The sequence below is a fragment of the Sus scrofa genome, chromosome 2 (assembly GCF_000003025.6).
Source record: "Sus scrofa isolate TJ Tabasco breed Duroc chromosome 2, Sscrofa11.1, whole genome shotgun sequence".
Lineage (NCBI taxonomy): Eukaryota > Metazoa > Chordata > Mammalia > Artiodactyla > Suidae > Sus > Sus scrofa.
This window is the reverse complement of record NC_010444.4, coordinates 28,221,991-28,245,881: the sequence shown is the minus strand read 5'-3', so window position 1 is coordinate 28,245,881 and position 23,891 is coordinate 28,221,991. Positions and strand designations below refer to the sequence as shown.

Here is a 23,891-nt window from a genome sequence, read left to right as displayed (position 1 = left end):
AGTGTGGTACTTGTACCAGAACAGGCATATAGACCAATGCAACAGAACAGAGAACTCAGAAATAAACCCAGACACCTATGGTCAATTAATCTTCTACAAAGGAGGCAAGAATATAAAATGGGAAAGATAGTCTTTTCAGCAAGTGGGGCTGGAAAGCTGGACAGCTGCATGTAAATCAATGAAACTGGAACACACCCTCACACCATGCACAAAAATAAACTCAAAATGGCTTAAAGATTTAAACATAAGACAAGACACCATCAAACTCCTAGAAGAAAACACAGGCAAAACATTCTCTGACATCAACCTTACAAATGTTTTCTCAGGTCAGTCTCCTAAGGCAACAGAAATAAAAGCAAAAATAAACCAATGGGACCTAATCAAACCAACAAGCTTTTGTGCAGCAAAGGAAACCATAAAAAAAAAAAAAAGACAACCTATGGATAGGAGAAAATAGTTTCAAACAACACAAATGACAAGGGCTTAATCTCTAAAATATACAAACAACTTACACAACTCAACAGCAAAAAAAACCCAACAACCCAATTGAAAAATGGGCAAAAGACCTGAATAGACATTTCTCCAAAGAAGATATACATATGGCCAACAAGCACATGAAAAAATGCTCAAGATTACTGATTATTAGAGAAAAGCAAATCAAAACTACTATGAGGTACTGCCTCACACCTGTCAGAATGGCCATCATTAATAAGTCCATAAACAAAAAATGCTGGAGAGGGTGCGGAGAAAAGCGACCCCTCCTACACTATTGTTTGGAATGTAAATTGGTACAACCACTATGGAAAACAGTATGGAGGTATTGCAGAAAACTAAATATAGAACTACCATATGACCCAGCAATCCCACTCTTGGGCATATATCCAGACAAAACTTTTCTTGAAAAAGCCACATGCACCTGTATGTTCATTGAAGCACTACTCACAACAGCCAAGACATGGAAACAACCAAAATGTCCATCGATAGATGAATGGATTAAGAAGATGTGATATATATACATAAGGGAATACTACTTGGCCATACAAAAGAACAAAATAATGCCATTTCATCAACATGAATGGAACTAGAGACTCTCATACTAAGTGAAGTCAGTCAGAAAGAGAAAGAGAAATACCATATGACATCACTTATATCTGTAATCTAATATATGACACAAATGAACCTTTCCACAGAAAAGAAATTCAAGGACTTGGAGAAAAGACTTGTGGTTGCTGAGGGGGAGAGAGTGGTATGGACTGGGAGTTTGGGGTTAATAGAGGCAAACTACTGCCTTTGGAGTGGATAGGCAATGAGATCCTGTGTGTATAATAGCACTGGGAACTGTATCTAATTGTGATGGAGCATGCTGGAGGATAATATGAGAAAAAGAATGTATATGTATGTGTGTGTGTGTGTGTGTGTGTGTGTGACTGGGCACTTTGCTATACAGTAAAAAACTGACAGAACACTGTAAACCAACTATAATAGAAAAAACAAAACTCATTAAAAAAGAAAAAATGGCAAATTTTATGTTATGTATTTTACCACAATAAAATACATTTCTAAATAAAAAAACTAAAAAAAAATGTATAGAAAAACTCTGGAAGTCATATACCATAATTTTAACAATCACTATTTCTAGACGATGGGGTTATGGGTGACCTTCACTTTCTTATTTTAACATGTCTATATTGTCTACATTTTTAAAAATGAAAATATGATTATAATCTGATTAAGTTATTTTCAACTTGAAAGTGAATGCTAAACAATTTTTTATGAATGCAAGTCTATATTCATTTCTATAATCAACCAGATGTTTTAGAATTACTTGCCATTTATAACTCTAAAGCTATGTTAAGTTATGAATATTAAAATGACAATAAATATCTCCTGCCCGGACTATTACAGTGTTCTTTAAGCTGGAATCTGTGCCTTTAGTTTTGTACCACTTGTCTACCCACATCATCACCATAATGATGTTTCAAAAAAGTAATCTAATCACCTTACTCCCTTGTTTAAAAGCTTCCAAATGGTAGTGTCAAGGATAAATTTCTATAAATAGACTATAAGCTCTCTACAGCCTATCTTCTATCTTTTCAACCCCTTCTCCGGCTATTTACTGCTAGCATCTTCTACTGCAGCCTTGCTAATGTATGTCTAGTTTACATGTTGAATAATGATATTTCACCTTTCTGATTCTTTGCCCATGTTATTCCATCTACTTGCAATTATCTGGAAAATTATTACTTTTAACAACTCAGCTCAAAAATCTCCTGCTGTGTGAGGTCTCCCCCTCACCACAAGTAAGGTGAGGTGCCCCTCCTCATCTAAGTAAAGTTGATCTCTCCATTCTTTGCCACTACTCTGACTATTCCACTCTTTAAGCACTTTCCAGAGTATGCTACAACTACTCTTAAGTTGTTTCTTCTACCAGATTGTAAGTTTCCTGAAAAACCATCTGTGTCTTTTCCATTATTATATTCCTATAATCTTCTACAGTGTGTTGCACATAAGCAATACTCAATGCATATTTGTTAAATACGTACATAAAGAATGAATTAAATGAATAAATTAACGAGCACATATGTTAAAAATACCCACTTTATGGAAAAGACATATTATAAAAATAAAAATATTGCTTTAAAAAGGGCTAATCATAGAGTTTTTAAAGATGGTATACTTCACATTTAATGAATGATTTTTAAAATTTAGACTTCTACCTCTAACCATGCCAGAGTAACTGGTACTGGTCTTGCTTTCACACCGTAAATAACAAGAAAACTGGAAAAATATATGAAAAAAAAAAAAAAACGGCTTTCAGACAATGGACCACACACAATGAAAAACTGTGCTTTTTGAGAAAAAGGGAAAAAATGAAACAAACCCTATTATTACTCTGTCTTTTTGCCAGGAGACACTTTCTGTACCACCAACTGCAAAGCAAGATGGTCTCATTGAGATGAAAAGATAGAGTTCAGAGTTTGGGGAGGCTAAGAAATTTGTGAGGCATGTACTGAAGACGAGGGAACCATGCATATTCAATCGGATACTAAATTTTAAGCTGGACATGGGTGGAATAAAAGCATACAAGGACTTACAAGGGATCTGTAAGGTGGACAATTTCCAGAGCACTTACAGATCTGGGGAAGTCCAAGTTCCAATAAACCAGAGGGGAAGGACCTTATTAAACACCTGGGCATTCTACAGATCCTTCAGAGGATCATACCTTACTCATAGGTATGAACTAGGCCTAGAGTAAAGGCAAGTCTAGATTTACCCTTATATTTAAAATGAAGCCTCAAAAAGAAGCAGCTTGTCTATAACTCAACTGCCTGTCAAACTTCAATACTATTGAAAGGAAAACAATGAAATACGACAATAAGCAATGTAAAATTCAAAATGTTCTAACCCAATAAAAAAATTTACTAGACAGGAAGAGAAGCAAAACAATGTCACCTTTTATAAACAAGAAAAAAATCAGTCCCCAGAAACACACATAGAAATTAAGGAGCTGGGGTTCCCAACATGGTGCAGCAGAAACAAATCCAAATAGGAACCGTGAGGTTGCAGGTTCGATCCCTGGCCTCATTCAGTAGGTTAGGGATCTGGCATTGCCATGGGCTGTGGTGTAGGTTGCAGACATGGCTGGGATCCTGTGTTGCTGTGGCTGTGGTGCGGGCCGGCAGCTGTAGCTCCGATTTGACCTCTAGCCTGGGAACCTCCATAGGCTATGGATACGGCCCTTAAAAGCAAGAAGAAAAAAAAAAAAGAAATTAAAGAGCTGATAGAATCAGCAAAGCAATTTTAAAAACAGTCATTATAAATGTTCAAGAAATTAAAGGACATCGACATGAATGTAATAAAGATAAAAATTAAATAATATCCCCTAAAAATCCCCAAAAGTAAATTCTAGAGACAAAATATGCAGTATGTGAAATAAAAACTTATTGGATTGGTTTAATGGCAGATTAGATGTTTTAGAACAAAAGATACATAAACTGTAGGACATAACAATACACACAACCCCAAGGAAAGCAGAGAGAAAAATAAGACTTAAAAAAAAAATACTTTGACACGTCAGTAACCTGTGGGACACTATCAAGTGTCTAATACAAATGTAATTAAAGTCCCATAAAAAGAGAGAAGGGAAAGAGAAAAAAAAATGTTTGAAGAAATAATAATTAAAATTCTCCAAATATGATGAAAACTAAATCCAGAGATGTAAGGAATTCAATAAATTCCAAACATGATATGCAAGGAAGACACACCAAGATAAATCATACTCAAACTGCTTACAAAAACCATAAATTGGAGTTCCTACTGTGGCACAGTGGGTTAAGAATCTGACTACAGCAGCTCGGGTCACTGTGGAGACCCAAGTTTGATCCCTGGCCTGGTGCAGTGGATTGAAGTATCCAGTGTAGTCACAGCTGCAGTATAGGTCACAGCTGCAGCCTGGACTCAATGCCCGACCCTAGAGCTTCCATATGCCATGGATGTGGCCATAATAAATAAATAAACAAACAAATAAATGTCTTACAAGCAGTCAGAAAAAAAAGGACACTTATAAAGAGGACAGTAAATATAATAATATCTACAGACTTGTTGCCATAAGCAATACAAGTTAGAAAACAATGGAACAGCATCTTTAAATTAATTAAAGAAAAAAACTTGTCCATTTAGAATTTTATACCCAGTGACAATATCCTTAAAAAAATTAAGGAGAAATAAACACTTTTCAGACAAACAAAAGTTGAGAGACTTCCTTACCAGCAGATGTATACAAAAAGAAATATTAAAGAAAAAATTTTGGGCTAAATGAATATGATAGGTAGAAACCTAAATTAACATAGAGGAATGAAAAGTGTCAGTAATGGTAAATGTGAGTTAATATAAAAGACAGTTAAACTACTTCCTATTTTTCTTTACTAGGTAATTACAGTTTAAAATAAAACAAATAACAATATATAGTGGAGTTCATAATATATGTAGAAAAAATGTGTGATAAAAACAACACAAAGGATAGGAAGGAGAATGAGAATATAGAATTGTAAGCTTCTTACCTAATCAGAGAATTTCCTTTCCTATAATATTATTTGAAAGCAGACTATGATAAATTAAACTCTGGAAAAGGAGTTGGCAATATCTGGCCTACTGTCTTTTTTGGAAATGCGATTTTATTGGTGCACTGGCATTTATGAATGAACTTAATGCCCATTTATGAATGAACTTAATGCCAAAGAACCATACACATAAAAATGAGTAAAGTAGTAAATTTTATGTTATGTATTACTTTACCAAAATAAAAGACACAAAAAAGTTCTCAAAGAGAAAATACTTTCTCATGCTATTGCTCAATATAAATAAGAAAACACAAATATTCTATTAAAAAGTAACAGGATGAAAAAAGTATACAATGCAAACACTAATCATAAAAGATGGAGTAGTTGTATTAATATCAGGCAAAATAAATAAAATTCAGGACAAGAAATATTACTAGGATAAGGAAGGACATTTCATAATGATAAAAGGTCAATTAATCAGGAAGTCATAATAATTATAACTGTGTATACACCTAATGACAGGGCTTAAAAACACATGAAGCAAAAACTAACAGAACTGAAAAGAGAAACATAAATTCACAATTACAATGAAAGATTTCCCACTAACTGACAGAAAATATACACAAAATATTTGTAAGGATAGATAAAACTTTAACAATGTTAGCAACCAAACTGACCTGACATTTATAAAACAGTCCAACGACCATCAGAATTCACATTCTTTTCCACAAAATATTCATCAAAATAGACAATACACTTGGCCAAAAAAAGTCTTAATATCTTTAAAAGGATAAAAGTCTTATTCAAATTTGGAATAATTAACAGAAAGATATTTGGAAAATTCTCAAAATATTTGGAAATTGAACAAAATGGTTATAGGGCAAATTCATATCTATGGGTCAAGGAAGGACTCACAAGAGAAATTTTTAAAATACGTTCAATAGAATAAAAATGAGAACACTGCACATTAGAATTCATAGAATGAATCTAAAGCAGTGTTTAGAGAAAAATTAATACCTTAAAATGCTTATATTAGAAAAGAATGGTCAGGAGTTCCTGTTGTGGCTCAGTGGGTTAAGAACACAACATTGTCTCTGTGAGGCTGTGGGCTTGATCCCTGGCCTTGCTCAGTACGTTAAGGATCTGGTGTTGCTGTGGCTGTGGTGTAGACCTGCAACTGTAGCTCCAATTTGACCCCTAGCCAGAGAATTTCCATATGCCACAACTGTGACTGAAGAAAGAAAGAAAGAGAGAGAGAGAAACAAGGAAAGAAAGAAAGAGAAACAAGGAAAGAAAGAAAGAGAGAGAGAGAGAAACAAGGAAAGCAAGAAGGAGAAACAAGGGAAGAAAGAAAGAAAGAAAGAAAAAAAAAGGCCAATAACCAATGACCAAAGTTTTCATCTTCAGTAGCTAGAAAAAATAAAGCTAATTAGATCCTAAGTAGGCAGAATGAAAGAAAGAAATTTGATCGTGAAACCAATAAAACAGTAAATAAATGAATTCAAGAGAAAAATCAATGTAGCCACAACCTGGTTCTTTGAAAAGACCATTAAAATTGCAAAATTCTAGCTAAATTGAGAGAGGTAAGGGAATGGAAAGGAAAACACAAATTATTAATATCAAGAATGAAAGAGGTGGAATTTCCATTGTGGCTCAGTGGTTAACGAATCTGAGTAGGAACCATGAGGTGGCAGGTTCAATCCCTGGCCTTGCTCAGTGGGTTAAGGATCTGGCGTTGCCGTGAGCTGTGGTGTAGGTCACAGACACGGCTCGGATCCCGTGTTGCTGTGGCTCTGGGGTAGGCCGGCAGCTACAGCTCTGGTTAGACCCCTACCCTGGGATATGCCTCAGGAGTGGCTCAAGAAATGGCAAAAAAGACGCAAAAAAAAAAAAAAGAATGAAAGAGGTAACATCAATATAGATCCTAAAATGAATATATTAATAAGGGAATATTACGAGCAACTCTTTGCCAGTAAATTGGACAACGTAGATGAAAAGGACAAGTTCCTTGAAAGAGAAAAATTACCCAAACCAACTGTGTCTCCAAGTCCATCCCCAGGTTCAGTGATTTGCTATAAAGACTCACAGGACTCAATATGTAGTTGTAGACCCAAGATTTATTATAGCACAAGAATATAAAGCAAAATCAGCCAAGGTAAAAGTTACAAGAGATGAAGTCTGGAGGAAACCATGTCTAAACTTCTTTCAAGAGTTCTCTCCTAGTGGAGTCACATAGGACATGCTTAATTCCTACAGCAATGAATCATGACCACATATGTGAATTTAGAGATTCAGTGCTAAAGGTTTTTTGGGGTGCTGGTCACCCTCTGCCTAGCATGTGTCAAAATTCCAGATGCCCAGAAAGAAAGCAGATGTTCCGTGTAAACCACTTAGTTTAGGCATAGTGAGCCACTCCTGTCTATTAGGAAATGGTGGGCACTCTCCCCCAGTCTAAGTTTCCAGGTATCACTCAAGAGCCAAACCTTACATTAGGGCTTTCAAAGACTTTTCACAGGCATGCTATGTAAACCACTTTCTGCATACCAATACAAGAAGACACTGAGAATCTGAATAACCCTATAAATAACGTAAAAATTCAATTTGTTATTAAAAATATTCCCACAAAGAAAAAGCCTAGATAGCTTCTCCAATGAATTGTATCTAATATTTGGTAAAGGTAAATAATAGCAGTTCTACACAGTACTTTTTCAGGAGGAGGGAACACATTCCAGCTCAATTTATATGACCAGTATTACTTTGATAGAAAAACCAGACCAAAAGAGTGCAAAGAAAAAACAAGCAAAACTTACAGAGCTGTATTCCTCATTAATTCAAAACCCTTAACACAGCATTAGCAAATCATATCTAACTGTGTATAAAAAGAATAATATATATCCCAGGAATGCAAGGTAAATTTGGAAATCAATCAATATAATTAATTGGCTAATGTCGACACATTAACAGAATAAAGAAAAAATAGGATCTTCTCAATAGATACAGAAAATGCATTTGACAAAACTTAACACTCATTCATGATAAAAAGTCACTCATGAGAAAAACTCAGCAAACTAGGAATAGAAGGAAATTCCTCAACCTGATAAAGACTGTATACCCCCCCCAGAAAAACCTATGGCTAACATAATATGAAATGATGAAAAGCTAAATATTCTCCTTTTAAGATGAGAAACATATCAAGCATGTCCACTCTCGCAACTTTTATTTAACACTGTACTAAAGGATCCTAGTTGATGCAATAACTTGAGGAAAAAATAAAATGCATACAGAGCAGAAAAAGAAGTAAAATTCTTCTGCCTTAAATTCACAGATGACATAATTAGGTACATAGAAAATTCTAAAGTTCAACAACCAAAAATTGCTATAATAATAAGTTAATTAAAGAGGTAAAACAATATAAGGTCAATGTACAAAAATCAATTTTACTTTTATATACTAGCAAGAAACAATTAGAAAATTAATTTTTAGAATACTGTTTACAGTAGGACCCCAAAACAGGAAATATTCAGGGATAAATTTAACATAATATTTATTTTCAAACAGAAAGAGACTCACAGACAATACAAACTGATGGTTACCAAAGGGTAAAGGGGTTGGAGAGAGGGATAAATTAGAGGAGCCTGGGATTAGCATATATACACTACTGTATATAAAATAGATAACAAGAACCTACTCCATAGCCCAGGGAACTATACTCAATATTTTATAATAACCTGTAAGGGAAAATATTCTGAAAAAAACACACACACACACACACACACATATATAACTCAATCACTGTGCTGCACACCTGAAACTAACATGATAGTGTAAATCAACCATACTTCAATTAAAATTTTTTAATTTAAAAAATAATAAATACATAAAAATAAAAAATATTTGCAAGACTTATGCAAGGAAAACTACAAAATATTTCTGAGATATTAACTAATATTTAAATAAACATCAAGATATACTATGTTCATAAAAAGATATCAATTCTTTGCAAATTAATCTATACATCCAACACAATCCAAATCTCACACTCTTTTAAAAAAGAAACTGACAAGCTGATTCTAAAAGTTAAATGGAGGGAGTTCCTGTTGTGACACAGCAGATTAAGGATATGGCATCATCTCTGCAGTGGCATGGGTTCAATCCCTGGCCTGGTGCAGTGAGTTAAGTATCCAGGATTGCTGCAGCTGTGGTGTAGGTCACAGCTGTAGCTCAGATTTTACCCCTGGCTCAGGAACTTCTATATGCCATGGATGTGGCCAAAAAAAAATTATATGGAAACGCAAAGGAGAATAGCCAAAACAATTTAGCTACTTAGAACAGCTGAAACAATTTTGAAAAAGAACAACAAAACGGAAGGATTTATACATTTTAAGACTTCTTATAAATCTAGACTAATAGAGAAAGTATTGTATTGGCTTAAAAATAGACATGTAATCAAAGGAATATAACAGAGGGTGCAGAAATAGACCCACATATATTTATTTGGTCAATTGATTTTCAAGGAAAGTACCAAGGTACAATGGAAGAAAAAACTGTCTATTCCACAAATATATATGCTGGAACTGAAAATTCATGTTAAAAAAATGACCCTTTTTCCTTATGTCATACCGTACATAAAAATCAACTTAAAAAGTATTACAGGCTATATGCTTATACTCATTTTTTAAAAGGAGAGGAACTAAAAATATAAAGCATGGCAAAAATCATCAGTGATGGTAGTTTCAATTTCTTTAAGAGCTTATACCCCCAATACACTTCAATTTTACCTGAAACTTCTCGTCTTCCTCAAACTTTTTCTGATCACGTAATTTGTTGTAATGTTCTTGTAACTTAGTATGAGTTTCTTTAAGTGATGATAACTCGTTTCTAATCTCATTAACTTCTCCATTAAGTTCTTCAACCTAATATAAAATTTAACCAAAGTGAACACACATATAAATTTGTTTTGTATGAAAATGCTTCATTAACACAAATTTTGGGAAACAGTAAAAAATAAAAACATTCCCAAAGTAATTAGAGTATTAAGAACTATGATTTATTGAGTTGTACTGAATACTTAATAAACATTATTTGATACTCATAAAAATCTCATGAGGGTTTTTTTGTTTTTGTTTTTGTCTTTTTAGGGCCACACCCATGGCAATATGGAGGTTCCCAGGCTAGGGGTCAAATGAGAGCTGCAGCTGCCAGCCTACGCCACAGCCACAGCAACACCAGATCCAAGCCACATCTGCGACCTACATCACAGCTCACAGCAACGCCAGATCCTTAACCCACCGAGCAAAGCCAAGGATCAAACCTGCGTCCTCACAGATGCTAGTCAGATTCATTTCCAGTGAGCCACGATGGGAACTCCCCATGAGGTATTTTTAATCTCCAATTTACAGGCTCACAGACCTAATGTAACTTGCCCAAGGTCAGGCAGATGTAAAGTGGTACTCAGAATTCAAATCCAAAATTAAATCTAGGGGTTTACTTCTTATTACAAACAAAAAATTAATTTATTTTTAATAAAAATTTCTATAAAAGTTACCACTTCATTGCTTTCTTAATGTTTTCTTTTTGGCTCAACTAAGATACACAGATTTTAACTCAACTAAATGACAGTACTAGTACAACAGAAACTGACCCTTCAGCCTAATACATCCATAAACTGGGCTTGTACTGGCTATAAAATTTCATAATCTTTTTCTTAAGGGTGTTCTCCTTCATAGAAACCTCAAATGTGAAACAAAGGAAATTGCACTGAGGAGAATCTTTTATTTTGTCATAAAAGATTAGAAAAGTTTCTCTTAGACAATTTTAAACTGACAAAAATTCCACAAATGCATGTAATATTCTTTAGAGAGGCTAACGGATATGAACTGACCTAATACTTTCCCTTCATCTTACTTATTTTTAACCATTTTTAAATCTATCTCTGCAAGATTCTCCTTTCCCAAGGTTCAACTCTCCATGTGTTCTCTGCCTCATCCTTCCTACCTCCCTTAGTGCCTAGCTCCAGCAATGATCTCCTCTCTCCTGGCCTATTCTCAACCTTTTCCTGCTCTACCAGCATGTTCCGAGCCCACAAATGTGCTGTTGTACATTCCTAATTCTTTTTTTCTCCTTGACCAAATTATTCTACCTCCCTTGTTTCTTAAAGTCTACTCTTGCTACTTTCAAATTCTAACCTCCTAACAGTCCTCAACATCTAGACTTCTGCCCTTACTGTTCTATGATTTTTTTTCTCAGCTATCACCTGCAAAAAAGCAAAAGGACTTTTTCCAAGTTTTGTACCATTCGACATCCCTGGAGCATGACTGTGTTGACTATCTGTTCTTGAAACAGCCTCTTTTCTTTCATTTCAAGGTAGTACTCTCTCCTTATCCTCCTACCTTCCTCACTGTTCTTATCAGGCTCCCTCTCCCCTCCTGCCCCAATACGCACAAAACTAACCACTCACAAAATACTGACATTCCCCAAGGCTTTTTCTTCTTTAGTCTTCTCTTCAAGTCCTCCATTCCTTCCATAGATGACCTTATTATACCTTTAAATTTCAGCTTTATGTTAATAAGTCTTAAATATGTATCTCATCTCCCAAATTCTCTCCTTAGATTCCCAAATGCATGATATGTATTTCAAGTCAGATGTCCTGTAGTCATTATAAATCCAACAGTTCCCAAATAAAACTAATTTTCATCCACCAAATCTGCTTCTCCCTTCAATCCTTACTGTCAGTTAGTGACATTATTACTCTGCCCATTGTAATAATCCCAGAATCACAGTTGACTTCTTTCCCCTCTAAAACTCGTTACATATCACGAATCCTGCTAATTCTACTTCTAAAATGCTTCCAGCATCTATCCCTCTTCTTTGTTATCACTACCACTGCCCTAATTCATACCCTCATAGACTTGTGGTTAATTATGTGCAACATTCTGCTTACTGATCTCCCTCCATAACGCCATCCTCCATACTGCTGCTAGAGTGATTTTTCTAAAGTGAAGATTTGACTATGTCACTTTTCTGCTTTAAAATTCTCAGTCGCTTCCCATTCCTTATACAATTCAACTTCCTTAGTAAAGAACTCTTCAGAAGGTGACCTCAACCTAACTTCTAATGTTACATTCTAGATTAGATTATTCATCACCCTTGAGAATGCAGTTCTATGACTCCATTATTCTTCCCTTTCTTAAATGGAATGCCAACAGAGTAGAATGGGAAGTGAGGAAACCAGCACCTTCTGTCTGGTAAAAGTGCTAAACTGTAGCGTCATCTCTTCTCTAAGACTTTCCTCAACCTAGTTAAACAACATGACTTATTTTGTGCTTCCATAATAATTTGTTAATGGTAATGTTACTACTACTAAAAACCACTCTACAAAGGAGTTCTCTTGCAGTACAGTGGGTTAAGGATCTGGTGTTGTCACTGTAGCGGGTTGGGTTGTGGCTGTGGTGTGGGTTTGATCCGTGGCCAAGGAACTTCCACATGCTGCATGCATGGCAAGCAACAAACAGACAAACAATCAAATAAACAAACCACTCTACAATATTGTGATTAACTTAATAATTACCTATTTAAGAGAGTGAGCTCTTTAGCCATCTTTGTATTTTAGGCATCTTTGACGTGACATTTCAATGAATTTTAGATAAACTATCTAATAATATTTGCTGTTTTATTTGTACGTATTTTCTTTCACTGGTTAGCTAGTTTTTTAATTTATTATTTTTCTTTTTCAGCCATTCCAGGGCATATGGGGGTCCTGGGAGAGGGATCAGATCTGAGCTGCAGTTGCAACCTACACCACAGCTGCAACAACACTGGATCCTTAATGCACTGTGCTGGGCTAGGGACTGAATCTGTGTCCCAGTGCACCAGAGACCCTGCCAATCTTGTTGTACCACAATGGGAACTCTATCACTGTTTATTTTTTTATTTTTTATTTTTGGCTGTGGCCATTACATGTGAAAGTTCCTGGGCCAGGGATAGAACTTCTGTCACAGCAGTGACTCAAGCTGCTGCAGTGACAATGCTAGATCCTTAACCTGTTGCACCACAAGAGAATTCCCTCACTGTTTATTTTTTTAATTGGAGTTTATATGATTTCATTTTACTTCTGTCAGTATATTCTAACGTTTTTTAAAAATCATCTCAATCCAATCTCACTAGTGATACTATGATTGTCTTTCACTCAAGGATGGTGAAAAACTCAGAATAGAAATACAATTAAAGAGTAGATCTGACCCCCCATCCAAGAAAACACTTATAGAGCCAAAGCAGCTTAAAAAAAATGTAACTATGGGAGTTTCCTTGTGGTACAGTAGATTAAGGATCCATCATTGTCACTGCAGCAGCTCAGGCCACTGCTCTGTTACAGGTTTCATCCCTTGCTGGAGAACTTCCACATGTCTCAGGTGCGGCCAAAAAAATATATATACGCTTTGTTTAGCACTAAAACATCGAGAAGTGAAATGACTGGAGATGCTAAAAATCCCAAGACAAACCCAATTTTATCCAGATTATAGACTGAGGTCCCAACTAGTGAAGCTGAATGTTTATTTTTCTTAATTTGATTGATTTTTTTTTTCCCCTTGGGGGAAGGACATGGTTGAGATCTCATTAGGAAAAATAAATGTTTAGTTTGCTTAGTTCAACTATTTTTTTTGCATCGTTGGCATGTTTAAGTTTATATTCTCTTTTCACTTGATAGTCTTCCTTACCCTGAAAGTACTATTTCCACGGTTTTTTAAACATTAGGGATGAGAGGGAAGTATTGGGATGCAAGCTGGATTAGCCGAAGCTAAAATAATATTATTATGCTTGTTGCTTAATGATGAACTTTATTTATATAGAGGTCATTAAGCATTTTATAGTATTATGATACAATTAATTACAAAATACTTTTCAAAATTAGGTAAACCTTATCAAATTCATCATCAGCGAAGATCTCTACAAAATGCAAAAAGAACATGTTAGCTGTAAATGGATCAAAAAAATCAAGACTGACATATAAAAATTTATATCAAACAAAAACAGGTGCAGAATGGTATGCAGATATATGTTAGTATAAAATACATCAGTATTGTATTAGAATTATGTAGCATAATTGTATAATAGTTTAAAATATAATCTTACTTTCCCAAAATATAGCTTTCATAAATTGATAAGCTGTGACTTTCTATTTTGTTAATTCTTTTAAAAGAACTCAAGGCAATACATACAGATAATAGAATAATCAATTTTGTGGTTCACCAGTCTTTTAAGTGAACCTTATATTTCACAACTTTAATTTATATTACTTCATACTTTTATTATCTACTTCACTGAAATTAAAATTTAGTATAAAATAAACAGATGCACTTTAAGGAAATAGCCATGTTTACAACATAAAACTCTCATGATAAAATGTTAAACTATAGAACTCAACTACTGTATACATGTTCTAAACATGGCTTTAATACAACTCAACAAAACTACTGAGGAAAGCTAAAGAGATCAGCTAATGATAATACCTATATAACTTTTTATTTTAATCATTTACTAAAACACTATCAATGGTTTTGTGAAAAGGGAAATTAATTTTTATTCATCACATAGGAAAAATCATACATATATATATCTAAATATGTGCATGTATATGTAAGGTTTTTCATGTATGAAAGCATTACAGAAAATTTTATTAAATTTAGCTTTAAAAACATTCACTTCTTGGGAAAATAAGAGCAAAAAAAAATATGTCTGACTTTATCCCTGTCTTATTTTTGCAATATTTTCTTAGCATTTAATTGTTATTTTAAATATCTGTAACTACTTAAAATATTTTACTATTTTACTATTTAATAAACCTACATGCTTTTTCCAAGTTCCTAGTGCTTTCTCATGCTCATTTTGAAGATTAAGGAACTTTTCTTCATTTTCTTTTACCTTCTCCCTTTGCAGCTCATTATCTCTTTCAAGGGTCTGCAATAAAATTAATTATCCAAAAAATAATCAATACCACATTAATGAATTTTGATGTGTTTTATGTTGCTTGGACCTTTGCTTCTAACATGCTGAAAGTGCCATACAGATCAGTGATAATGTGCTATCTCAACAATAATTTTCATAAATTAACAGAAAGGTGCTTATAGTTTAGTTAACAGGAAATAGGGGGAGGTTATGAAAAAGAAATGGCTATAAAAGGGTATAAAAACATTGCCATTATTCAGTTTCACTGCATAAGTTTTAATGTACTGAAAAAGTAATATAAAGTACAGCACTGAAAAATATGAAATGTAGCATAATCCAGCCTAAACCTACTAAAAATTTTAACTACCACAGAACATTTTTTCCACATCCATTTATTTCAGAAATTAACTGGCTAGAAAATCCTTAAAATATAATTTTAATTTTTAATTTCAAATTAACACTTTTAATAGAACTTTAATATTTACTGTATTAACTTATTACTTCATAAATTACCATATTATATAGCCACCAGACTCTCTTCTCCCCTTCCCCCAAAACTTTTATGGGGTAAAAATACTACTATTTTCTAAGACAAGGATTTAAAAGCTATTAAATTAGTATCACCACTATTACTAGGTTTCTTCAGTGTCTGCTGATAATCCAAGTAAATTTCTGTAAAAAGACAAATAGTAAGAACTCTACCTACGTATCTAATACATTTGGAATTTTTATATTAATTTATTTATAATTAATAAAGCTAAATACATTCAGGGTAAACATTCAAGCCACACAAAGGATACAGAAAGAAAAGGCAAAGTTTTTCTCTACTGGTTTTCCAGTTCTCCTCCCCAGAGGTATAACTATTCTAATAGTTTCTTGTGTATCCTTCTAGAAATTGTCTATAAGCACACAAGTACATAAAATGTATCTTTTTAAATAGAGATAAAATCATATCACACATACCATACTGTCTCACAATCTGCTTTTCTAAATATATGAATGTCTTGCTTAATTTCCATATCATTATATACATCTGCTCATTTTAAAGGTTTCATAGTATTCCATCTATTTAAAGGGTTCTCAATTACTATACAAAATATCAGTATACAAAGATAAAATTATCCAAAATTATGGAAACATCTAATAAAAAGCATTTTACAATTTTAACCTGAAGATTCTGCTCCAGCTCATAAAGAACTTTGCACTTTGACAGCACTCAATGAATACCTATTTTAACTGCTTCTACTTTAGGATAATATAAATATTTTTGTAGAAGTCATGATTTTGCCCGAATCTTTAGGTACATATTATAATAATAGGGAAGTTTCTGAATATTTACAATGGTATGTATATAATAGATGCTTAGTACTTTAACAGCCTAACAGATACTTTATAGTATCTATTTATATTGATAAACTGTATTTTAGAAGATGGATAATCAAGGTTAAGAGGAGATATGGGAGACTATACCACAGACTCTTTCCTAGTAATAATAAATGACCAAGGACATTATGTTCCCAAAGAGTACATTACAGATATACCAATCATTTCCTGTCCCTACTCTCATTTCCCCATCTAAAAGACACTGCCTACATCAGGGAACCTCTCAGTTTCCATGTTTTGGAGACATTCATCCTTCCCTTCAATTTGGACCTACTGAGCTTTCATTCTGCTACACTGACCAGATTATCTCTGAGAATTTCCTTCTCTCTTCTTTGGTGGTCTCCTGATTCCTAGAGCTGATAATTTTCCTCTCGGTTTATTCCCTTGTCTTGGAAAAGCAACCTTTCTATTACTTATTGATAAAGGAGACAGAGGTGGTACACTTTTTGAGACCCTGCATGTCTGAAAATATGTTTATTCTACCAACCCTTCACTCATTTGACTAAATACTGTACAATTCTGCTTTGGAAAGCAATTTCTCCTTAACCTCTAAAGGCATGGTTCTACTATCTCCTACTTTCCCAGGGATGCCAATCAGAAGTCTGAAGCCATTACCTTGCCATTCTCATTCTGAATCCTGTATGTACCCTACTTTTTTCCTCACGGCAATTTTATAATCTTCTCAACTGTAGTATGAAATTACATAATAATATGCATTGGTGTTAAGCAAAACAAACTCAGACCCTCCAGTTCTGGGTTACTTTCTTGAATTACTTCCTTGGTCATTTGCTCTCCTTCCATTTTCTATTCTCTCTGAAATTCACCTGACCTCTAGGACTGAGCCCTTAATTTTCCCTCTTTCCTGTTTTCCATCTTCATGTCTTTTGTCTACTTTCTTTTTTTTTTTTTTTTTTTTTTTTTTTTTTTTTTTTTTTGGTCTTTTTGCCATTTCTTGGGCCACTCCTGCAGCATATGGAGATTCCCTGGCTAGGGGTCAAATCGGAGCTGTAGCTGCCAGCCTACACCAGAGCCACAGCAACGCAGGATCCGAGCCGCGTCTGTGACCTATACCACAGCTCACGGCAACACCAGATCCTTCACCCACTGAGCAAGGCTAAGGATCGAACCTGCAACCTCATGGCTCCTAGTCGGATTCGTTAACCACTGAGCCATGATGGTAACTCCCCATTTTGTCTACTTTCTTAGAAGACTATCTCAATGTTATCTTCCAACTTTTCCATTGTACTTTTTTTTTTTTTTTTAGGTATGCACCCACAGCATATGGAGGTTCCCAGGCTAGGGGTTGAATTGGATCTACAGTTGCTGGCCTACACCACAGCCACAGCAACATGGGATACAAGCTGCATCTTCAACCTACACCACAGCTCATGGCTATGTTGGATCCCCAACCCACTGAGAAGGCCAGGGATTGAACCCAAATCCTCATGATACTAGTCAGATTCATTTCTGCTGTGCCACGACGGGAACTCCCTCATTGTACTTTTTGTGCCTGCTAATATATTCTCTTTTATTCCATGAACATTTATCTTTTAACATTCCTAATTATTGTATTGTATTATAGATTAATAAATGTAGTTCTCTTAATTAAGTATGTTTTCTTTGCTTCTCCAAGTTTTTTTTCACTACCCTGCTTGTTTTGTCTATTTTTTACATGGAGACTTTCTTCAAATGTCTAGTGATCCTTAACTGCTTGCTCACATTTAAGGATGAAATGTTTAAAAGTTGGCTGAAAGTTCTGCCAACTACAAAATTTTGTCTCTACAGTGGTGGGCTTTACTGTACATTGGTCTGGATGAGCTGTTTTCATCAGCAACAGTTAACAGTCTTTTTTCTTGAGCAGGTTAGTGGCTCCAGAATAGAAGCTTCCATTCTCCTGCCTGGAAATTATAAGGCTAACTGCCCTCTAAATGGGGAAACTTGGCCTGGAGGCTTCAAAATTCAATATTTAGACTTCTCAAAGTGTTTTAAATATAATACTTTCAGTACTGTGCTGGTAAATTGGGTCTCAAAAAATTACCCTGATTTGCAGTATTTTCCAATTTCATTAGTGTTAAAAATCTCACCATGGTCAATTTCAAACTACCATTGGTTTAAACCAACTCACAAAATGACAACAGCTCTAACTAGTTCTTCCTGGTACAAGCTGTCTCCAGCATACCACTGGATATACCGAAACTCAGTTGTTCCTCAAACTCTCCAACGTATAATTCTCCAACCTTCTGCCACATAGGAGAGAGTGTCTATTTGTGCAGGGCAGGGAAAAGCATCTGGAAGTGTAATAGTTTCTTATATAGACCTAGTTTTTGACTTTAGTTGTGCCCTGTCTTCAGTTGGTGCAAAACTGAAGTCAAAAACTAGGTCTATGTAAGAAACTATTACACTTCCAGATGCTTTTCCCTGCACATGATGCTTGCAATTCCTGCTTATTTCCGTACTTTCTCTCATTTGCTAAGCAAATTAGTCATTCTCCACTTGGTTCCCACTTTTATAAACTTTGTTTCCTCTCCCTATTTCCTCATCCTTGTGGATTTATTAATTTTCTGCTTAACACTATGACTATAGCAGCATAATTATACTTTATATGGATTAAATAATGATTAATCACAGTAGAAAATATTTTCTGTTATGAGAATTTAAGTCTCTATACTCTAAAGTGTACTTTAAAAAATACGACAGATAACAGTATGACTGCAGAGCACTGAAAAAAGCAGGCTATTACGAAGTGTAATGATCCCTTTTAGTACAGGTACAATCAGAATGCTCTTTGAGAAAACACTTGAGATATCTATGCAGCATAATCCTCAGCAACAATTCAACATTAATATTCTGTGATACTATATATCAGTGGTTCTCCAACATCAGTCTATAAACAAGTACTGATCCATGGCAAAATCTCCTGGTCCCAGGCAAAAAAATGTCAATATAAGGTCATCAAGTGTGTTTTCTTGTAAAGGACTGTCCTTTATTGATATTATTCCCTTAATATTCTTTTAGTGTTAAAATGTTCTCCTCTATAAAATGAAAGTGATGATAGATAGTATTGATTTTTAATTCCCTTACCTGTTAAAATAAAGAGCTGGAAATTCTATCCTGTTCTTGCCAATACTTTGTTTGAAATTTTACTATATGAAATCTAGTTTCTCTATGTACTCTCAAGGCTTGGGTAATAATGGGACTAGTTAAAGAGAGAGGCCTTTGATTTATCTAAGATACTGGCAGTTACAGTTAAAAGGTCCTGGAACCATAGTTACCATTAACATTAATTCAAAGAAACACATGACTGTGTATCTCTATGGCTATTGTAGGCCCTGTAAAATTCAACAATACATAAGCCCTGGATATAGAACTGTGGAAGGGCAATTCAAAACTTTTGGTCTTCATATAACTGATCTAACAAGAATGGCAATTCTCATATATCTAGGGAAAATATCTTAACAATGTGATATTGTAGAAATAGTGAAGTGGAATCAAGACAAAAATTTAATCCTGGTTTTGCCACTAATTATAGGCAAAAACTATACTACCTACATTTTGTGGATCTTTATTTCATCATGAAATGAAATGATTGGATTTGCTAGTCTCTGATATTTTGCTCATCCTAAAAATCTGTTTCAACTCCTTTAAATGGATTAGGAGACAATCCTGATAATTACTACTCGTGGAGAATTAGGATAAGTTATATGTTTCTTGGGAGAAGGTTCAACATATTAGAGAACTAGTTCCAGTTATTCACCTAGGGCGAGGTGGCAGGAGGAATACTTACTGATAACTGGACTTTCAGAGAAAAAAATTTAATCTTTTATTGCAGTAGGTGAAGGGGTTAAGAGGAGGAAGAGATTTGACTCTAGCACTCTCTCTCTTCCAACCTTTTCCCTCTCCCTCTTCCAGCCTTTCTCTCTCTCTCTCTTCTAACTCCTATAGTATTAGAGGGGCAGGCAAGAGAAATAAGAAAGGCAAAACTCTCTTTTCATGACTACTCACAGAACATCAATAGTGAGAAGAGAAATCTTTCATTATTCAGGTTAAGTCTGATTACATTCAATGATAAAAGATTCAGCGTAACTTGTGGGGCTGGGTACAAATGAAAAAAAGCAGAGCAAAAAGTGCCAATAAAGATACTAAGGGAGTTCCCACCATGGCTCAGCAGTTAGCAAACCCAACTAGCATCCATGAGGATGTGGGTTCTATCCCTGGTCTTGCTCAGTGGATCGGGGAATTGGTGACATTGTGAGCTGTGGTGTAGGTCACAGATGCAGCTCAGATCCCACGTTGCTGTGGCTGTGGTGTAGGCCGTGGGCTACAGTTCTGATTGGACCCCTAGCCTGGGAACCTCATATGCCACAGATGCAGCCCTAAAAAGACAAAAAGACAAAAAAAAATGATACTAAGAAAACTTTTCTTTGTGGTCCCTCCCTCCCTCTCTCTTTCTCTCTCTCTCCCTGTCAACCTAACATGGTGCTTTTTTATTTTCTATTAAATGTTATGGGCCCCTGTGATACTCACAGGCCAAATGCAGATCCTCACAGATGCCTAAGGGCCTCACCACAAGACTCAGCACTGGGTTCTACCTCCTGCAAGCTGCTAGACCCATGTATTATGTTTTGGCTGAAGTTGGGGAAGTCAATCTCTCCATCCCATGGGCCCTCTGCCCCAACTCATGGCAGATGGGTAACCCCCAAAGGACTGAAACTGCCAGGCAGGGATACAACTCAGTACCCAGACTGGGGACTCACTCTCTGCTAAGACACTTACCAAATGGTGCCAGAGCCCTGACAATGTAGGACAGAAGATGCTGCAGGGCACATGCACTTGACCCAGACCCTCCCCGCTACATCTAGTCTACCACCAGTGGTAAACAGCAACAACAGAACACAGGCCTCTCCCCACCCGTGGGACCCAGAGCAGTGGCAACACAGGAGCAAGGAGGATGAGGCTGTTCAGGACCTAGGGCATCAAAGGGCAGAAGAGCCAGCAGCTAGGAACAGGTACTGGAAGGCAGCGGAAGACAGGAGAACGCTGGAGCTGAAGCTCCAAGCCCTGGAGCATGCTCCATTTTCCCATCTGACAATTTACAAAACATATTTTCAAAGATAAAAATTAATTTTAAAAAGTTAAGACAGTGACCACAGAGTATTAAACCTGAAGCTCAAGGCCCTTCTACCCAGAAGAACCTTACGGACTTTATACAACTGCACTGGTTAATACCCATGAAGGTGGCCTAGGCCTCTGCTGACGGTGGTCTTTACATGGAAGGTGAGTGTACTTTTCTTGGGAAATGTACAGCTTCACCCTTCATGACCAAGAATCACTTCAGAGGAGCACAAATATCTTGCATTGGCCGCCCCAGTAGAACATGTCCCCAGCTCCTTCTCTTGAGTTGGACACCTTGTCACTTAGTAGTTTCTGCCATTCCATGAACCTCCATGTTCCTTTATGTGGAACAAAGCAACCGCCACGTTCTCTCTTCTGTACTCTTCCAGGGCCATGTAGCATCAGAACAAACGTAACACACACTTTAAGCCCCACTGAAACAGATTTCACCAAAAACTCTCCTTGAAACTTCTAGACCAGACCTGGGCATCAGTCTATATGTTCTTGGTACACTTCTGAACTTCAAGAAACATGCCAGGCTCTCCCACATGAACTTACAACATTTTGTTTTACCAGCAGCACCAGAGTGGACTTTCAGTTTTCTACAGGATCTCAAGCATCCATCTAAAAAACAAGATGGCAACCTCCCCTTCTTATACCCCAATTTTTATACATGATTTTTCCCATAAATGCCTACACTTAACATTCATGAGGGGAAATGAACACCTCTCTACTAGGGATGTTAAGAAAAAAGCCTCTCTTACTGAACCCTCACTCCCAAAACATCAGTGACCATAACTTCTTTCAATCCCCAATCATTTTCTTATATATACTGGGAAGAAGATAACGGACTGATTGTTGTGGTAATAGGGCCAGTTCTATCACATTCCTGTGAAGAGAGATCTGCTCCCCCTCCCCATTTTGGGGAGCTCAATGACTACTTTCTAAGACTATGGTAACACTTGTCAACTTTTATTTTCAGCTTTGGGTCTTGGCCACAGTTATAAAACACAGAAAAAAAACCTATTCAATTTGTTACTAAATTAAATCAGATACTTGTTTTTTTTTTTTTTTTTTTTTTTTTTTTGCTTTTTAGGGCCGCACCTGTGGCATATGGAAGTTCCCAGGCTAGGGATCAAATTGAAGCTACAGCTGCTGGCCTACACCACAGCCACAGCAATGTGGGATCCCAGCCATATCTGTGACCTATATCATAGCTCACAGCAACACTGGATCCCCAACCCTCTGAGTGAGGCCAGGAATCAAACCCATATCCTCATGGATACTATTCAGATTCACTTCTGCTGAGCCACAAGGGGAACTCCAAAAGTGAACATTTAACTAGTGACTCGAATGTAAAAAAAAAAAAATGCTCTTTAGTTGGGACACTGATACCAAGTTGATGAAAGGGGCCAATATTTTTACACTTAAAATTCAAAATGATCTCAGATGAAATTGGACAGATGAATGCAACTAAACAGGTAAAGCTCATTAGACGGAAATATAAATATACAGTCTGATTATTTTATTTAAGTACCTTTAATTCTGCTTCCATTTCAGTATTAATTTGAGTCTGTTGCTGAAGTAACTGCTGCAATTGTTGGAAAGAAGTGATGATACCCTTTTAAAAAGTATAAATATAACGTTAATTGGAAAAGTTTTAAGACAGTAGGTATGTTTCCAAACTCATTCTTAAAACACACTTTCCAGTTTCTTAATTTATTATCTTTACAGTTTAATTTCAATGTCAGCCATAATAAACAACATACTGAAATAAACTAATGGCAATTTTATTAATTTAACATCTAACACAATCTGTATTACATTATTACTTACAAAGCACTATTCTAAGGGCTCCTGAAATAACTAACAAAGTTTCTGAAATGAACCACGGACTACAAGACACTACTGAAAAATGTGAAGAATTCAAAACCCAAACTTTCGTTGGCTTGCTCCTCAAATAATAAATATATTATTACCAAAACGTCATACTGCTAATGGGCTAGGATGTCATGACATGTGTTCAGAATCAAATGGAGGAAAAGCAGAAGGAGGGGTAAAGAAAGAAACAGGAGAAACTTTCTTTCACATATTTTCTTTTTATTTAAAGTCAAAATATCATAAATATCAAATAGATTCAAATGAGGGTATAATGTCCTATAAATGTATGCTCTAAGTATACATGCATTTCAGTAACTATGGCTTAGAGTACCATTGGTCTAAACTATCAAGGAAAAAATGGATTTATTTCTATTCTTATTTTATTTATTTCTAAAATTTTAATGTACTTTTCTCCAGCTTTATTGAGATATATAACATGTGTAAGCTTAAGGTGTACAATGTAATGATCTGACACACAGATATTTTGTGATTTAATTACCACAAGGTCAACAC

General features: G+C 35.4%; 1 protein-coding gene across 1 annotated transcript in view; it reads right to left on the bottom strand.

Annotated features, from left to right (window-relative positions):
• CCDC73 (coiled-coil domain containing 73) overlaps positions 1–23,891 on the bottom strand; it is a 164,448-nt gene that overhangs the window by 12,213 nt on the left and 128,344 nt on the right. The window contains exons 13-14 of the mRNA XM_021083216.1: positions 23,035–23,118; positions 9,839–9,973 (exon numbers count right to left, since the gene is read on the bottom strand). Coding sequence (XP_020938875.1) covers positions 9,839–9,973; positions 23,035–23,118 — 219 coding nt within the window. The remainder of the gene's footprint in view (positions 1–9,838; positions 9,974–23,034; positions 23,119–23,891) is intronic.